General features: G+C 40.1%; 1 protein-coding gene and 1 non-coding gene across 2 annotated transcripts; both read right to left on the minus strand.

Moving 5' to 3' along the window:
- Positions 1–343: 343 nt before the first annotated feature.
- On the minus strand, positions 344–11,256 carry LOC145781278 (uncharacterized). The gene is made up of 6 exons (XM_082593054.1): positions 11,252–11,256; positions 10,895–10,947; positions 9,532–9,689; positions 8,763–8,907; positions 2,659–2,765; positions 344–1,836 (listed from the first exon to the last, which is right to left on the minus strand). Exons 1-6 carry the CDS (start codon positions 11,254–11,256, stop codon positions 1,525–1,527), a joined length of 780 nt encoding a protein of 259 aa, XP_082449180.1. The 3' UTR covers positions 344–1,524.
- A 1,601-nt stretch (positions 11,257–12,857) lies between these two features.
- On the minus strand, positions 12,858–12,939 carry Trnas-cga (transfer RNA serine (anticodon CGA)). The gene has a single exon. It is a non-coding gene; the product is annotated as a tRNA-Ser (tRNA).
- Positions 12,940–17,850: the final 4,911 nt, after the last annotated feature.

Below are 17,850 nucleotides of genomic sequence, written 5' to 3' on the forward strand. Positions count from 1 at the left end.
GTTCTGACAGTCGCTATTTGGAACCCGAGCCCCTCTTAACAGCTCTGCCTTCACCCTTCTCTTATCATGTTGAAATGTTTGTTCATATAGTCAACCTAAAACAAAGGGAAAAAGGTGCACAAAGTGTTTGTGTCAAGGATAAAACAAATTTGTCCACTTAACGTCGGATTTTAACTATCCGAGAGGGGCATTTTAAATTAAAAGTTTCAACTATCCAAATTGGGTTGTAAAGGGATCTTACATAGTTTGGAGAAAGCCTTAACGCTTTCCTAAAACGTACCTCTGAAAATCTTACTTTATGCCCTCACAAAGTCGTCAGAACAACAAGACAATGTTAGTCAATGGTTTAAATATCCAGATACAAATGCAAAGCTCACGATAACTGCCAAATTCAAAAACATTCTGAATGATAATCGCCGTTGTTAAGGTCTAGAAGTTACCAGGGTTGCCAAATAATTACCTTTATAGTTTATAGATGAAGCCGACTTTAAACGTATCAAACGTGAAACAAAAGAGAATCCAAAAAAGCGGTATAATTGTTTGACAATTACAAATAAGAAACTATACATCAGGCTACACAGAGGTTGTTGGGAGTTTGGAACCCCGTTCAATCCCTCCAGTCATTACCGGTATATCATTATTGCAAGCCTTGGGCAACCCTGTTTCAGAGATGCTCGTTACTTGTGTTGTAAAATACATTAAATGCTATCCTTTCATCTCTCAAAGTTTTCACTCTTTGTGCTTTCTCTCCGTCAATATCTAGAGTGTGGTGTTGAGGTTAGTCTCCTGTGTGAAGGATCAACATGTGAATTTCACACGTGAAGGATCAACGGGATTACCATGTGAAGACCCTCAACATGACAATTGCATCTGTCAATTTGACCTTTGTTGCATTTAAAAAATATATTTCGTAGGAATAGATAAAAAGATCAATTGGAAACCATCTAATAGCTACACTGGCTATGAAATCCAATGTCCTAAATTTATTTAACTTCAGCTTAAGTTTACACGTAGACCTGAGTTGACTACGTTTTAAAGGAACACTGATAATGCAATAGATTGAGTTTCGCTTTAGCAGCATGATCTCTGTTTACTTCATAAATGTACTTACTAACGACCTGTTTTATCCTGATGCTGCGGGTTCGCTGTGATAGTAGCGATTTGCACTGGCTTTCGGAACACAGTTCTCCAGTCATGTGTAAAGACCAATGGTGTTGGAGCGTCACCTCCGAGTTATCTCGGTTGGAGTCAGTGAGTTGTTGTTTTATATGGTTCAACTTCAACACCATTCGTGATAGCACACGACTAGGGAGCTGTATTCCGAAAGCTAGTGCAAACCGTTACTACCACAGCGAACTCACAGCATCAGGCTAAAACAGGTCGTTAGTAATTAGTATCTACATTTGTGAAGTAGGCTAAACACTGATAAACTAAGCGCAACGAAAAGGACAAGCTGTTGGTGAAATATTTCAATATGGCTACCTATACAGGCCGCTTTTTAAAATGAATTGTTGCATGCCAAAGTCAGAACAAACTTTTCCAAGCAGAAAAAAGAAACTTAGCAATGTGTCTGAAAGCGCTGGTTAAAAGTGAAGGGTTTTTAAAGCATCGGTAACTCAGGAATACAAACAGCAGCGCTAAGAAAGTAATCGAAGCTTTCGCTTCTCGTTGGGCACGCACAAGCAAGGGGTTTGTCTTCAGAAGTTCATCAGTTATTCTTCCTCGTATATTTTTGTGCGGAAACAGTTCTGACGGAATCTCCATTTCCAAAAATTCGCACAATGGTTTCCAGCCATCTCTTACGTCATAAATCAGTAATCTGTCCTTCGGCGCTGTCTGCAACACAATCATGACATAGTAATTGGTTCCTTCTCGCAAAAAAACAAATTTCCGGATGTTAAAAACACGTTATTAACATATGCAGGCTACTCCCGGTAGTTGACGATTCAGATAAAGTGAAGGGAAAGGCAAGGAAGTCAATCTTCTCCAACGTCAAATGTATGACTTTTTGTGTCCTGGCAAAGACACAGCAGCATGCTCTTGAGCGACATCGAGCCAGCGCCATTTCGAATGGCGTTCCAGAGTTTCCACTGCTCGGTTATCTACAGTCGACGTTTAAGTTATTGAAATCACGAGATGTCTTCTGCAACAGCTCGACTGATCGAGGCTTATAGGAATATTTAACTTAAAGCAAACGAAAAAAACGCTACATCAAGTAGAGACGGTTTCATTCGCGGGGTGTGCGCTTGAGCAACGCACGTAAAGGACGGTTTTCTTTTCAGCAACATCAAGCAGATGGTAAGAATTTGCACCAAAACAACATTTTTTCAATACGCTGTAACTTCACTCTGTCAGAAACGGTCACCGGCTTACGATCAAACGATAGAATGGCGACGTCACATGAGCAAAAACTACCAGGATTCAGCATTCAAGATTTCCACCGTTTATATGATGCCATAGCCGTGTTTGTGAGCATACAATAGACAAAAAGTGTTCAGGCAAACGCAGCTAGCAAATCCATGTAGTTCCTATGCATTGGACTGAAATCTTTTTCATAAAACGGAAATCTTTCTCCTTTGTCGAAAAAAAAACAATTAAACTAACTCAACAACAACAAACTTAATGCGTTTATCACGGCTTACGTCAATACCCTCTTACCTCCATGACGTATTTGTTGTGTCTTCTATAAGTCATCCTGCATAGTAGTTCGTTCAATCTTCCTTGGATTAGTGGAGACTTCGCGAGACATCCATACACTCCGACTCCTGTTTGAAATGTTATAACTCACACCATAGACTTCCAGCAGTTCAAGTAACGTGGTCGCTTCATTTTGACAAGCGAAACATAGAAAGATAAAGCTTTGGCAGAGAGTTTGCTTTGTTGAACCATAGCCAGACAAAACAAGTAACTTTAGCGGGTTTAACATGTTTTGTTACAAAGAGATATAACATATTAAAAAAAATAACTCAAACGTTTTCGACACGTACGTGTGTCTTCATCAGGAATGACTTAAATCTGCAATATACATATCATATATTATACATACAATCAGTGTTGGGCGCGATAACTCATTTTTCAGTTAAGCGATAACGATAATCGATAAACGAAAAATGCCTAAAGCGATAACGATAAACGATAAATCAAAAAAAAGTTAAGCGATAACAATAAACGATAAATTATCGCCGATAATGTCCGATAACGATAAAAAAAATTTTCTTGATTAGTGCTGCCCCACCCCATGCAGCACGAACTGTTTTCATCAACATGACGAAAAATCGAACATAATGTACTGTAAAGGGACAAAACTTTTTGTAAGTTATGCATGAATAGAATCGCAACAGCGGCAGTAGTAGGGAATGTAGATCATAGGGAAGCGAAACTTCATCCGCTTTTGGCTTATCCGCAACATTAGAAGGGTTACGTTTTTTTCTAATTTACAAAATATTTTACTTTTTATGGGTTATATAAGAAGAATTAAGTTGGTTTTAAAGTAATTTAAGGTTTTTAATAGAAAGCAAGCCTGCAGTAAAGCGTAAAAAAATGTCAAATTGGCAATTGACCCTTCTAATGTTGAAGGAACAACGGAGTTGCGCGTCCCGTAATGTACCGTCCTTACGGCAGTAGGTATCGAATCTTCAACCTCTTGATCCAGAATCAAACCACTGAGGTAACCGCAGTGCTTATAATTATACCTTCAGATACCAGTTGGATGCTTTTATCAATTGAGTTACACTGCCGCTTACGTGCAGTAGGCAAAATAATTAAATCAAATGAAAATACCATAAAAAATTCCAAACTTTGTATTTTGCTTTCTTCGGGCTGTTTACAGCAAAGTCAGCAATAATTGAAAAAATTCCAAAAAAACGCAAAATGCTTGAAAAGATATCAGTAATCTTAAGCGTTATTGGTAGTAAAAATGTGCATACTGTGAAATCCATCAAGCTTGTCAAATTAGGCGTGTTTGTTCAAGAACAATAACATAATTATCGTAATTTACTGATAATTTCAGATAATTTTTGTTGTTTTCTTTGTGAACACCATCATTAAAGCAATGGCAGAACGCTGAGTTGTTGAGATAAGAATTACAATATAGGCATTGTATTATTAGCGGGAATAAAAATATTTGATTAAGCGTTGGCTATGTCGCATAGGTAAATCGTCGTCGTATCCAGGCTTACACCCGGTGGTTGAAGATTTAGATTAAGTGGACGGGAAGGCAAGGAAGCCAATCTTCATGTCCACTTTCAGGCATGCCTTTAAGTGTCCTGCGAAAGACAGTGTCCTGCCCTTTCGATTGCAGTTCCAGCGCTCTCACCACTCGGCTATGCAGCATAGGTAAATGAGAAAGGTTATACTGTATTTAGCATAATTTTACCACGCAACTCGATACGCAACTGTATGCTCATGAGCGGTGTCGAACCGGCGCCCTTTCAATTGCCGTTCCAGCGCTCTCACCACTCGGCTATGCAGCATAGGTAAATGAGAAAGGTTATACTGTATTTAGCATAATTTTACTACGCAACTCGATGCGCCTATTGTCATGCAAAAACTACTACAAGATGCAAAAAGTGTGATGTCGGTCTGCATGTTAAATGCTTCAAGCAATATCATATTCTGCAATGACTTGTTTCAGTGATGGTGGCGCGAAAGACCATGTTTCCGATGTAAAAGCGGCCTCGTATTGCGACACTTTCATAAACCACTTGCCAATTTCTTTCGCTTCGCTTCAAAGGAATCTGTACCGCCTGTGCGCTTACATTTTAATTGTAAAATTCACTCGCGATTGCCGATTGCACAAAAACAACAAGAGACTTGTTGCATGCATTTCATTGCATTGCAATTTGCAACTCTAAAAATTATTGTGTTGTCAGGGCCGTCGCTGCAGGGGGCGTGCCCCTCCCATGACAACGACCTATGCACACACACTTCAGGCACTGAAGAAGAACTGGTTTTAATTTTAGTTTCATGAACTAGGTGGCTAGTAAAAATATTACTTTTCATGTTCTTTACGCTTGTGTGTTGATCCGAAATAAAATTTATCGGCGATTAATTATCGGCGATAATCAAATATTGCTTTTGGCGATAACGATAAACGATAACTGAAAAAATAATTAAGCGATAACGATAAGCGATAAAAATTTATCGCCGATAATTATCGCCGATAAATTATCGCCGATAATGCCCATCACTGCATACAATGGTAACCTACTAGGCTACTATCGCTATTTTAGATGTTGAAATTGAAACTAAACACAATCCTTTTGACAACTAGATTTAGCGAAAACCTATCAACACTTTCTTGCTTTTAAATCATAACGCTCTGTGCCCTAACAAACGGAAATCTAGTTTAATCTTGTGTTTGTTATTTCGTGTCCGTTTGGTGTGTTCTGATGATCAGTTGTTTCAAAAAGAAATCAAGAAATTGACAAACATGTTTTATTTAAATGGATATCCTTCTTACTTTTTCAATAAAGTCTTAAACACCTTCATGGCGGATAAACCAAAGGACACGTCTGAAGAAGCAGATTTCAGTTATTTTATTAGTATAGCCTTTTCAGGAAAAGATAAACTCATAAAAAAGAAATTTTTATGTGACATTGATCCTGTGTATAAAACATTTAAAGTACACCAATATTTTCAACTAAAGTCATCTATCCCTTTTACTCTTTTTTCGAATGTTGTGTATAAATTTAGTTGTTTGCGCGATGCAAACCCGACATACCTTGGTATGTCAACCAGACATTTATTGACAAGAGCCGGGGAGCACTTAAACACAAACCTAACAACTAAAAGTGCAATTAAAGAGCACATCGCCTCTTGTGAACGTGCACTGACAATGTCTCGATCGACCAATTTAAAATCATCTCTCGAGGTAGATCTGAATTCAGACTAAGATCACGGAAGCCTTTATAGAATCAAACGTAATTATCCATCTCTCAATAGGCAGTTTTCTCTTTGCTACTTGTCGGTTTGTTGTCATTAGTCGAATCCAGGGCTCACCACGTGGAGGTTGACAACTTGAGCCCCACAAGCCAGCTGATAACCCTAAAAGTTACAGGCCCATTTCCCTGCTCTGTGTGCCATACAAGTTACTTGAGCGTCTCTTACTGAGCAGACTCGAACCAATCGTTGACCCAAAGCTGCCAGAAGAACAAGCTGGATTCCGACGCGGCCGATGCACAACTGACCAGGTTGTCAAGCTTACTGATGACATCGAAAGTGGTTTTGAAGCCCGTGAGAAGGTGGGTGTTGTCCTAGTGGATCTTACAGCAGCCTATGACACTGTGTGGCACCGTGGTCTTACTATGAAGCTATTACAGCTCATTCCTGACCGACACATGGTTAAGTTTCTGGTAGAGACCATCTCGAACCGTACCTTCATACTGCATACCAACGAGGGAAAACCCAGCAGACCACGCCGCCTGAAAAATGGCGTCCCCCAAGGGTCAACACTATCGCCACTCCTATTTAATATCTATATAAGTGACCTCCCATGCACTACATCGCAACAGTATGGCTATGCGGATGATCTAGCTCTTCTATATGCTCACAGGAACTGGCATGAGGTGGAAAGAAAACTTGAAATTGACCTGAAACTGGTGGCTGACTATCTGGACAAGTGGAGGCTCAAACTGAATGCGTCGAAAACAACAATCTCTGCTTTCCATCTAAATAATCGGGAATCTCAGCGTCAACTGTCTGTCTCGCTAAAAGGAAATCCTTTACCATACACTGCAAACCCAACTTACCTTGGAGTAAAACTTGACCGGCAGTTGACCTACAGACCCCACATCGAGTCACTCCGTGCCAAGGTTACCTCGCGAAATAACCTCTTGAGAAGCCTAGCAGGAACAGGATGGGGAGCCCGAGCATCAACCTTGCGTACAAGTGCACTAGCCTTGGTCTACAGCTCAGCCGAATATGCCTCAGCTGTGTGGAACCGCAGCAGACACACAAAAAAGATGGATGTATGCATTAACGACACCTTGCGCATCATCACTGGCTGTATCCGCCCCACACCTACTGCTTATCTGCCAACTTTGGCTGGCATTGCTCCTGCTCATGTCCGTAGGGAAGAAGCCTCTTACAAACTGGCTCTACATGCGAGACTCGATCCTCAACACCTTCTCCACAGTCACTCCCAAACAAATGGACCAGTCAGACCTCAACGCCTATCATCAAGGCGCCCATTCCATCGATACGCTATACAACTTGTGGATAAGAACTTCAGCTGCATGGAAACATGGGCCCAAGAATGGAACGAGCTGCCACATATCCCTCCCCAGTTTTCAGTTATGCCAGCACTCTCCATCCCTCCTGGAGCAGACCTCTCAAGAAAGGCATGGGTCACATTGAACAGGATCAGATGTGACGTTGGCTGTACTGGAGCTAATCTGTTTAGGTGGGGGTTGCATAATTCGCCGATATGTGTCTGCGGAGCGGTAGAACAAACAATGCAACACATACTCCACGAATGTTCCATCTTACGACCCCCAAGTGGAATCACTGGTATTCGACAACTGGACCCAACTACCGTATCTTGGCTGCACGAGGAGGCATTGCCAATCTAAGCTGCTACAAGTCAAACGAGAGAAGAAGAAGAATAGGCAGTTATTCGCCTGTGGCTCATCGTTCCTTTTGGGTGTGTTCTAATTGTTTGTCACATGCCTGTAGTTTACACCTCATGGGATCTGCTTCCCACCGTATAAATTACTCGTAACAGTGCCGGTCTTTGGGGTGTGCAAACCGTGCGATCGCACAGGGCCCACAAATTAGGAGGCCCGCAATTTACTCAGAAAATGCAGTAATTTTGTCATTTCCAATGGAAAAATTCAACAAGTGAATTCAACAAAGGAATTAGCAACAAGAAAACATAGAGACTCAACGGTTGCAACCTATTTCGTCCCCTGAAAAGATCGAGAAAAAAAAACAACATAGCCGAAGTTGCTGATCGGAGTTGCCGCAAACATTTCAAATTTCTCTCTATCTTTTCAGGGGACGAAATAAGTCGAAATTTGATTTTGTTACTCCGATTTCAGAGTACGAAACCGGGGTACAAATTTTTCAGGAGACGAAATAGGTTGCATCCAGACTCAACATAGCTTTATTTCCGAAAAATGCCAAAGAATGCATGACCTTATCCTTTTGCTATGCCACCGGACAGCACCATTTTACAGTAATATTCATACCCAATTTTTGAACATGCTCTCAGAATGCCCCAAATTCAAAGTAATCTTTCAAATTTTTCTGGGGGAGACCCCCCAGACCCCCACCGCTGGGTGTCGCCTTCGCCTGTCGACCGTCAAAACCACCCCCTCCCCTTTCAAAATACCTAGCTACGCCACTGAATTGGATCATTGTCATTGGGGCCCGCAAAGCATATTCTGCACAGGGCCCGAAATACCCTAAGACCGGCACTGCTCGTAATCATTCTTGTATTATTTGTTCGGTTTGTGCTTTTCAGTCCGGAGTGTCGTTACAGTTATAGTGCATAGTCAGATATATCTTATAATTTTCATTTTATGTATATTGCAGATTTAAGTAATTCCTTATGAGGACACATGTACGTATCGAAAACATTTAGAACAAGTTTATGCAATGCAATCAAATAAATCTCAGTTGTCTGATTCCGTTGACAAATCCACTTCATGCTGTGAGGAAATAGAAAATGCGCTTCTATATCCTAAGCTGGGTTTCCAAGGTCAATTGCGCATTTTGTTACGTTAATGAAAGCTCTATCCTTCTTCGTATAAGATTCTTACCAACTCTCGTGCAGTGTCTGTACATAGCTCTGTACGTTGGCGAAGTATACCTCATCAGAGTTACAATAGGCGTGTTGAATGTTTCCTGCTGCCTTTTCAAGCTTTCAATCCAGGTATCCTCGTCTTTTCGCATGGTTAATATAATCTAAACAGGAAGAAGTTAATAAAAGATTTTTTTTCAATTTCGAGGTCATTATAATGGTAGATATTGTGAGTTAACAATAATATTAACAAAACACGTTTATTGACGTGTTATAAAGTTTTATCATATTCTTCTGTTTATTCATTTGTAAGTTTTACGCAGTGTTGTAAATAAATTGCTTGTTGGCAGTAGGGGTATCTACGCTAATGTTGGTCTTCTCACATCGACATCGTTGAAAAAACAGAGGTCCTAGAATTTCGAGAGAAAATAATTACTATTTTCGTCGATGGTTGCAGTAGCTTTTACAAGGAGTCCAGGGATACTATTGGATCTGCACTCGAGCTGATTTCAGGGGCCCAAGATCTTTCCAGGGAGAGTTGGAAGAAAAGACAGCATATTCTTTAAAATTCTTTGATGATGTATAATGTGTTTCCATTTCGGGTTATTTATAAAGGCAACGTTTTCTGTTATGTGGAACTTGTTGTTGCTATTGCACCCAAATTATCCCACCAACGACCCTTGTAATAAGATAAGCAATAGCAGATTGGCAGGATATGAAAGTTTGGTTCAACGAATGAAAGGTGATCTATACACAAGTTAAAGATACAAACACGTGTTCATGCTAACCTTAGCTTCTGGGAATGCTTCCAGTAGCTCTTTCCAGAAATATGCTGTTGGCACGTCAGACACAGCATCTACATCCCTGTACATTCGTCTGAAATCATCCACACTTCCTCCATCTTCTAAAATTCTCTTCCATTCTTCTCCAAGCTCACTGTAATTATCTAGAAAGTGGTACGCTTTCAAATTAAGAATACGAAAAGCGACCATAAGGGAATAAGTCCCAGTTTTACTAAGCCCTGCAGCTATAACTTTCATTTTCTTGAATATGTTACCAAAGTCCTGAAAATTTAAGTTTCAACTAGTTTTGTAAACTACAAGATCATCAATCATCATCAATATTCATCATCATCCATTTGGGCGTACCTGGACAGTGGACACCATCAACATAGTTTTTCCAAACATCCCTGTCCATCATCAAATTTGACAGTTCATGTTTCTGTAGGCCTACTCCAGTGTCTCGATCTAATTGATGAAAAAAGGCATTTACCTGTCCACCCCTTTTCCCAATGCCATAGTTTAGTTCTCAAAGAAGAGCATCACTAATATTCTGTGGATTTCTAAAGCAGTGACCTACCAGCAGTAGCCTTCGCCTTCGGACATTAAATAGGAAAAGTAACCAAAAAGTTGGTCTACAATAGGCCTGCACAAATTTTGTTGTATTCTCGAGATATAATTGAAAGGACATGCTTCAATTGCTTCATTGAAATAATATTTGAATTGAGTCAAAATTTGTGCATCTTAAATCGTCGGCTAAAGTAGACTCATCGCGGCTTGAGAACTGTGACGACTGACGATTAGACGGAGGAACAAGATCAAAGAAGCTATTTGGTACTTTGATTAGAACAAAATAAATAGCTTTAATGCGATTGCTAAAGCTTTTAAATAGAATGGGTTTTGAGATGCTGCTTCTTGCGTCAGCTGCTTGGCTGGGTGGTGATTATATGTCACTTTGCTGGTTTTGTGGCCGTGCTAACTACTGATATATAGCTTATTACATGATTTTCTATTCAGGCACGTTTTAAACATTTCAAGGTTTTTCCACCTTTGCCCGTTCATTAACGTGCTGGTAGGTCTATATCGACTTTTGTAGTTCGTGGGATCTTTTTCGTCCCGGACTCGTTAATGACGACAAATCAAATTCATGATTGATTGATTCCTCCTGTCGTCTGTTGTATTACATCTGTGATCGCAGCGTACTGCATGTTGTCGCAATGCGCTAAATAAAACTTGATTATTATTATACTTTTTGTTTTGCATTAAACTTTATGAGTTGAGGTAATATGCTTTTAAGGAAGGTATGACTAACGAGCATTGAGATTTTGGGATGCCATTATGGTGCAATGAAACAGACTACCAACCAATATACCTTGATCATCTATTCTTCTTCCAACGGAATAACTGACTTCGAATACTCTACTACTAAGCAAGAATGACTCAGCTGATCAAAAATCTTCTGGTTCATACAAACGATGACGATAGAAAAACGAAGTTAGAACAATACGTCTCGAAGTGGAATATTCTAATTATATGTAAACGTCATGTCCAAGAAACACCACTTGCTGTGAGTTTAAATATAAGCCTATCTACAGCAAGCAGCAAAGATAAACCCGTAGCCCAAAGTTAATAATTAACAATTTATACACATTCATCGCCTGAGAACTAAACTATACTTCTACAAACTTAGTATAGTCCTGTTACTCAACACAACAAACAGTTTACCAACCTCATTTTTAATCATAAATCGATTTCACTGTTAAAGCATCCTTCAACAAGTGTTATACTAATGATACGAGACAGTCATTCAGTCAACCGCTTCAAGTGGACTGTTTGCTGGGTTGGTTCACAAAAACAGAAAAGTTTTGTCAGTCAATCTACAAACTGATGTTCGTTCTTCATCATTTTTGTCATGTCACATTGTCACTGATATGTTAGAAGCCTAATTATAATAAAACTCCATAAGCAAGCTTCCCTAACAAACTATCAGCTTTGTGACGTGATGTGACTGATTGTGGTTTGCCACGAAATATTTTATTACACCATTTCAGTTTCCAGCTGAAGCTTCATAATCTACGCAGTGCTGTTTGTTGTTGCTGAAGGCACGAGTTTCCAACGACTTGTGAGCTGTGACATCACTCTGTTCTTACTTTGATCACGTGACGCTGCAATGCAATGCCAGACAACAACATTCATCATTTTTACACTGATTTCATATCTGCAGACGTTGAATCAATGTAAAAATGACGGATTTTGCTGTTTGGGAAGTCATTGTGTGAAAATTAAATGCTTTCTTTACCTTGAAAATGGCGCTACCATGTCAACGTAATGCAAAATAATTTTGTCGTCCACAGTTCAATTTAAGTTCAGTTTGTTTTTATTTTTGACCATGACAATACAATGTAGCCCATTCCAAACATGGTAGAGATCCAGAAAAAATTAGAAGCGACAAAACTCGAACGGTATAACGTGCTTGGGACCGAAATAGGAAATTCAGTTTAAAATTTAGCACTGATGGTAGGCTAACAAGAATATTATCACCGGCACTCAGTGGCGGCTATAGTGCAGTGGTGCTGTGGCGCTGCAGCACCAATTTTTTGGCTCATTCTGCTCGTGATAAGAAACGTAAAACAAGTCGTGATTTTTCATTATTTTTATTAAATTTGTTTAGTTAATTGCAGACCTTTCCAATTTTTTGCTTTGTTCTTGACTGAAAACGTTTTCTCAGAGAGGAAAATGAGTGTCTTTAAATATTAATCAAAGGGATGGGCATTGGCCTATTGTATTGTCGCAAATCACTCGGCCGATATTTCTGAATTAGCCACCCCCCCTATTTTTTTCTGGGTGCGCTACTGTGCAGTGAGACAGTAAGTTTAACAGATGAGTCCTGGTCAGCAATTTTTTATGAAATAACCAGAAGAGCAGGCATCCTCACCAACTCAGTTGGAGGTTGTCTGGCAGCTAGCTGAGACTAAAGTTACGGTCCTTAACAAGTCAATAAGTTTGTTTTATCATAACTTTTTATTACAATTAAGAGCTGAAAATACGCTCAGAATGCATCAAATTTAATGTGATTTTTCAAATTTTGCTGGGGTAGGCCTCCCAGGCTCTCGCTGTTTCGCTCGCCTTCAGCGAAAACGCAAACAGACTGCGGCCGTCCGCAGTAGGCTACCACCACTTTCACAACTCACCAGCCGCCACTGTTCAGGGGTGGTAAAAGATAAGCCCCTCGACTAGTTCTGCACTGCTAGCACAAAGAACCAAGTGGAACAAAAATTTTCAGGAAAAAATTTGCTTCGACAAAATTATTCCTTATGGATTTTTCACCTAAATGACGCTGTAAGCAGGATTCGAACCGGCGAGGGAATATCCCATTGGATTTCGAGTCCAACGCCTTAACCACTCGGCCATCGCAGCTACGTATTTTGTTGGGTATGTCAAACTCCTTTTACGGTAACCATTTTTTTTTGGTAGGTAGGCCTACCCTCTATTTTGGACTTCTTTAAACCCTTTAGCTCACTCTGTATGATAACATATAAGGGCGTAGTCTGAGGGAAAAGGGGGCAATTGCCACGGTGAAAAATTTTAAATAAACATTTCACACTCTGTTACAGCATCATTTGACAAAGTCTTACTATTGATTTAAAGTCCGCCTCGATAGCTCAATATATAGCTCGATAGATATATCAAGTGGTGCTGGTTCGACTCTCGGGGTGTGCGCTTGAGCAACGCACATTAAGGACTGCTGTCTTCAGCGGCATCTAATAATGGATGGAATAATTCCCCAGCAACAAGACTTCAACAATCGGAAACTTCACTCTGTCAATCTCGGTGACCGGGCCGCGAATTTTTTTCCCACGAGATTTCTGTCTCATTTGCATATTTTGGTAAAAGTTTGTATTAAAACCGTGTGAATGCAACATTTTATCGTTGGTTCAGTGGTTTCATCCTCTGCCTAGTGTTCGTGACAACGAGGGTTCGACGCCCGTCGAAGTCAAACTTTTTTTTTTCTTTAAATTAATTTTTGTGGTGGTGCACAAGAGCTTTTCAAAAAAAAGTAGGGTTAAGGAAAGCTTATATTTTATTATCATTGCAGAATTTCATTGGCAAATAGTTATTTCGCAATCTCAATCATTCAATCTTTCAAAACACTTTCGGAAAATCTTACTTTTAGAGTGATTAGAATCAATGAGACAGAAATCTCGTGGGAAAAAGAATTTCGCGACCGGGCCTGCGTCAGTAATTCAAAGCCTCTACAAGTAATAAGTTAGGCTACGCGAAACTGCCAGGATTAAGCTCTGCAACAAGCTTTCCCAGTCCGAGAATAAAGATTCAATCAATCAAAGTTTTAAACTGAAAGTAGCCTACTCTCAGAATGCTCAATTTTGAGCAAATTTTTTCGATTGCAATTTTCTGCGAGAGATTTTTGTTTTGTTTGTTTGTTTGTTTATCTTTATCCTGCATTGCGGGAAAGCGGACTTGAGCGCTATGCATCGGTGTACGCCTTCCAACATACACCTGACCCACGCTGCAGCCGACGGCAATGTCTGTTTCCGGTTGTCTACTCTACTTATGACTTAAATTTGGTACTACCCATTACTCGAAATCGATCACTGGGTAGAGGCAATTATCGTAAAGTTTCTTGCCCAGAGAAACAACAGCAAGTGCGGGTGGCTGGAGTCGAACATGCAGGCTCTCGACTGCGAGCCCAACGCTCTGCGAGCCCAGAACCCCTTTAATTGCTTTGCCTTCGGTAACTCCTTGCCCGTGCTCGCCTACAAAAAGCCTACTTGTTGGCCTAAAAACTCCTTTGCCTACCGACTCCTAGGCCTGAAAACTCGAGTCCATATTCACCTAAAAACTGCATGTAGGCATACAAAAATACTTTTTTTCTTACCCTATAGGCTATACATTTCCCCAGCCACGATCGCTTTCTTAATTTGGGTTGAATTGCACTCCAAGGGCTAATGGCGCTGATTTGATTGGTTGTGGGAGTTATCTTTATCCTCGGACAGGAAAATCTTCTAAGAGCTAGCTTCGCAAGCCCTGTCACCGAGATTGACAGAGTGGAGTTATTAATTATATAAGTGTTGTTTAGCCTAAGGGTTAAACAAAGTGTTGTAAATTTTATAAAATCAGCAAACTTCTGTTTATAACACTAAAATATTGGACAACCAGTAGTGTTTACAGGGGGGTCCTAAGGTAGCTTACGCTTGGACCCGGGATAATTTTAAGGGCTGTATGATTTGAAGAAACTATTATGTAGCCTAGGCTATTCTTCAGATATGTAGCCTAGTAGGCTACAATTCTTTCAGAATTGTCTTTGTTTGGGACACCAGGATTTCATTGACTGTACACAACCGGAGCCAAAATATCCTCTCGTCAACGGCCTTGCTGACAACTTGCTATGATAAAGTCAATAAAGTCTGTGAAGATCTCAACCACACAGCGAGCCTACATGATCGTAGGCCTATTCATCTTACGATACGATTGGTCACAACGGTAAACCACAATCTCTTCGTAGGAAAATTGTAACATAAGATTCTCGGATCCGTTCGTCTGTATGTAATGACCGAAAGAAACACTCCTCTGAAACGTCTATTCGAGAATTGTATTTCTGTAAAATTAGCCAACTGGCTGTCGAAATCGGAATGCAACCACCACTAAAACTTGTCACTACGATACAAACTACTTAGATAAAGACGGATATTTCGTCCAGCTGGCAAGCACCAAGCAAACAGTTAAATATGCGACCAACCTTCGAATCAACAATTTTAAAATGACGAGAATAATTTTCAATATCTCAAACTCACGTAAGCAGCTGTGACGTAATAATCCATAAGCAATGATAAGTTATTCAAGCACCTGTTCAAGCCTGGCCAACATCTGTTCAAGTTCGGCCTACACATGTTCAAGCCTGGTCTACAGCTGTTTCGTAATTAAAGATTCAACGATGATGTGAGCTGCAGCTGCAATGTTTTACAGGTCTTGCAAACGACTCTGCAATCTGCTCATTTTTTGCAATAGTCCATTACGTCAGACGCCAAGATTCAGTAGACCTGAACGGATTTATATGACGTTTGATATGAAAATTGTCCGTAACAACGATAAAGGCCTCTATCGAAAAGTTTGAATAGCACTGAAGGCTATCCATCTTCGATAACTCCACTAAACAGCGGTTAGCATCTTAATGTTCTTTATTAAAACTTGTGGCTCAAATTTGAACTGCTGGCCGATTTTATAATCTTGGATGTAGCCTACTGTAGGCTATTTTCAAGGAAACTGAGTAGGCCTACTGCACCGAAGTGTTGCGACCGTAGGCTTAGGCCTACTTATTTTCAATTGATTGTGCTATTTTGGTATCAAGCACGTTAGGCCTATAAAGTTCCTGTTTTGTCGCTTCTACCTTTTTCTAGACCTGTGCTGTGTTTGGCATGGACTATCATAGGCCTAGGCTATACTGTTTTTAGTTGTGATGGTCAGAAATAAAAACTAACTGAACTCAATTTCCCAACTAAGTTTATTTGTTAGCCCATATCTCTCGCTTGTCCTAGGATCAAAACTTCCGAGATAGGATTGGTTGAGAAAAACAGAAAGCAGCCATTTTGAGTTTATTGATGAGACATTGGAAGTTGTGTTGCATGTCAGTGCGCCGGGAAATGCAAATAATCTTTAGCTGTCTCCATCCCTCTCAACGTAAACCAGGCATCTATCGACTTACTGATGATTTAACAATAAAAAGGCTTTCGAGACGTCGCAGGATCCTGATGATAAACTTTCTGCTTTATTCGAAAATATTTAGGCTACTGGCAGCAAATATGTCTGGGAAGCAATCTAGGTACAAATATTTTCCCTTCTCTAGGGTCTAGGCTACCGGAATTCGGCCCCAAACCACGTTTTGGATCTCCTCGAAAAATCATCAACTTTTACTAAAGGCTATCTTCTAAAGGCCTTCTAAATACTAAAGGCCACTTCGAGAAATGCTGCTCGACAATAGTCACTTTCTGTTGAATGAAACCAATAAGTTTTTGACATATTGAAAGTTAGCAAAATACGTCATGGGATCTCTGTTGGTGGCGCCGCGGCTCCCAGGTTCGGGTTGGCAGGGGAGGGGTTTTCGGGTGTGGCAAATGGTTGGGTTTTGGAGAGGTGTTTTGGGTGGTGGGGGCGTTTGGGGGTTGAGGGGGTCATTTGTGCGGGGCGAGAAGGCAGGATTTTGATGACCCGCCTGACACTGTGCTTCGAGAGGTGTTGTTTTTTCTTGTTGAATTGTGTAGTATTATAGTTTGTGGTGGGCTTGTACCGACTGCTGTCTCGTATTCGTCACCAGCCGGTATTCTGCAGTGCAGTCCAACGTTCTCATAATTCTGTACTGTTTAACCTACTTTCAAGTTATAATATTTTTAGCATTGCGTCTGGCAGCACTCGCCAAGGGTGACTGATTTTGCCTATAAAACAGACTGGTGTGGTAATCTTCTCCCTTTTCAATCAACACACTTCTGATGGAATGACGTGACGTTTCTGAATCCGCCTTGATCGCTTCAACACGTGGCGTAATACAAGATGTACTTCCTGATCTCAACAATCTAGTGTCGTTGTCAGCCACCTTTAGTCAGACGCATTCAACCGGCAATCCTAGTAACGTTACAATGGTGACCCCGAGTAAATTTTCAGAACTCACGACCTGCAATAAAGACATCAACGCCACCTGGTAATGTACCACGTTTTTGCAAAAAAATTTTTTAACTTCTGTAATTACCTCCTATTGTAGTCTATATGCATAGTTTCTAACTTCTATTCTCAAGGTACCTTATTCTTGTGGTTGCTATAGAAACTACTGCATGCAAAAATTTTTTTTTAAATTATCTCTATTCATCTAGCAGCCTACTGCAGCCAATATTAATCATTTTAAACCATTTATAATTTCTATTCCATGGTACCTTATCCTTGTGGTTGCTATAGAAACCACTGCATACAATTTTTTTTTTCAAATATCTGTAATCACATAGTAGTTTATTGTAGCCTACATTAATCGTTTTCAACCACTTATAAATAACTTCTATTCCATGGTCCCTTATCCTTGTGGTTGCTATAGAAACCACTGCATACAAATTTTTTTTTTAAATATCTGTAATCACCTATTAGTTTACTGTAGCCTACATTCATCGTTTTCAACCACTTATAACTAACTTTTATTAGACGGTACCTTATCCTTGTAGTTGCTATAGAATCCACTGCATAAAATTTTTTTTTCACTTGTCGCAAGAAATAGCTAGTATGGTAGCCTACAGGTAATTGCCGCCCTTATTCCTCATTACTCTCCCCATT

This window comes from Aplidium turbinatum, chromosome 12 (genome assembly GCF_918807975.1).
Source record: "Aplidium turbinatum chromosome 12, kaAplTurb1.1, whole genome shotgun sequence".
Classification (NCBI taxonomy): Eukaryota; Metazoa; Chordata; class Ascidiacea; order Aplousobranchia; family Polyclinidae; genus Aplidium; species Aplidium turbinatum.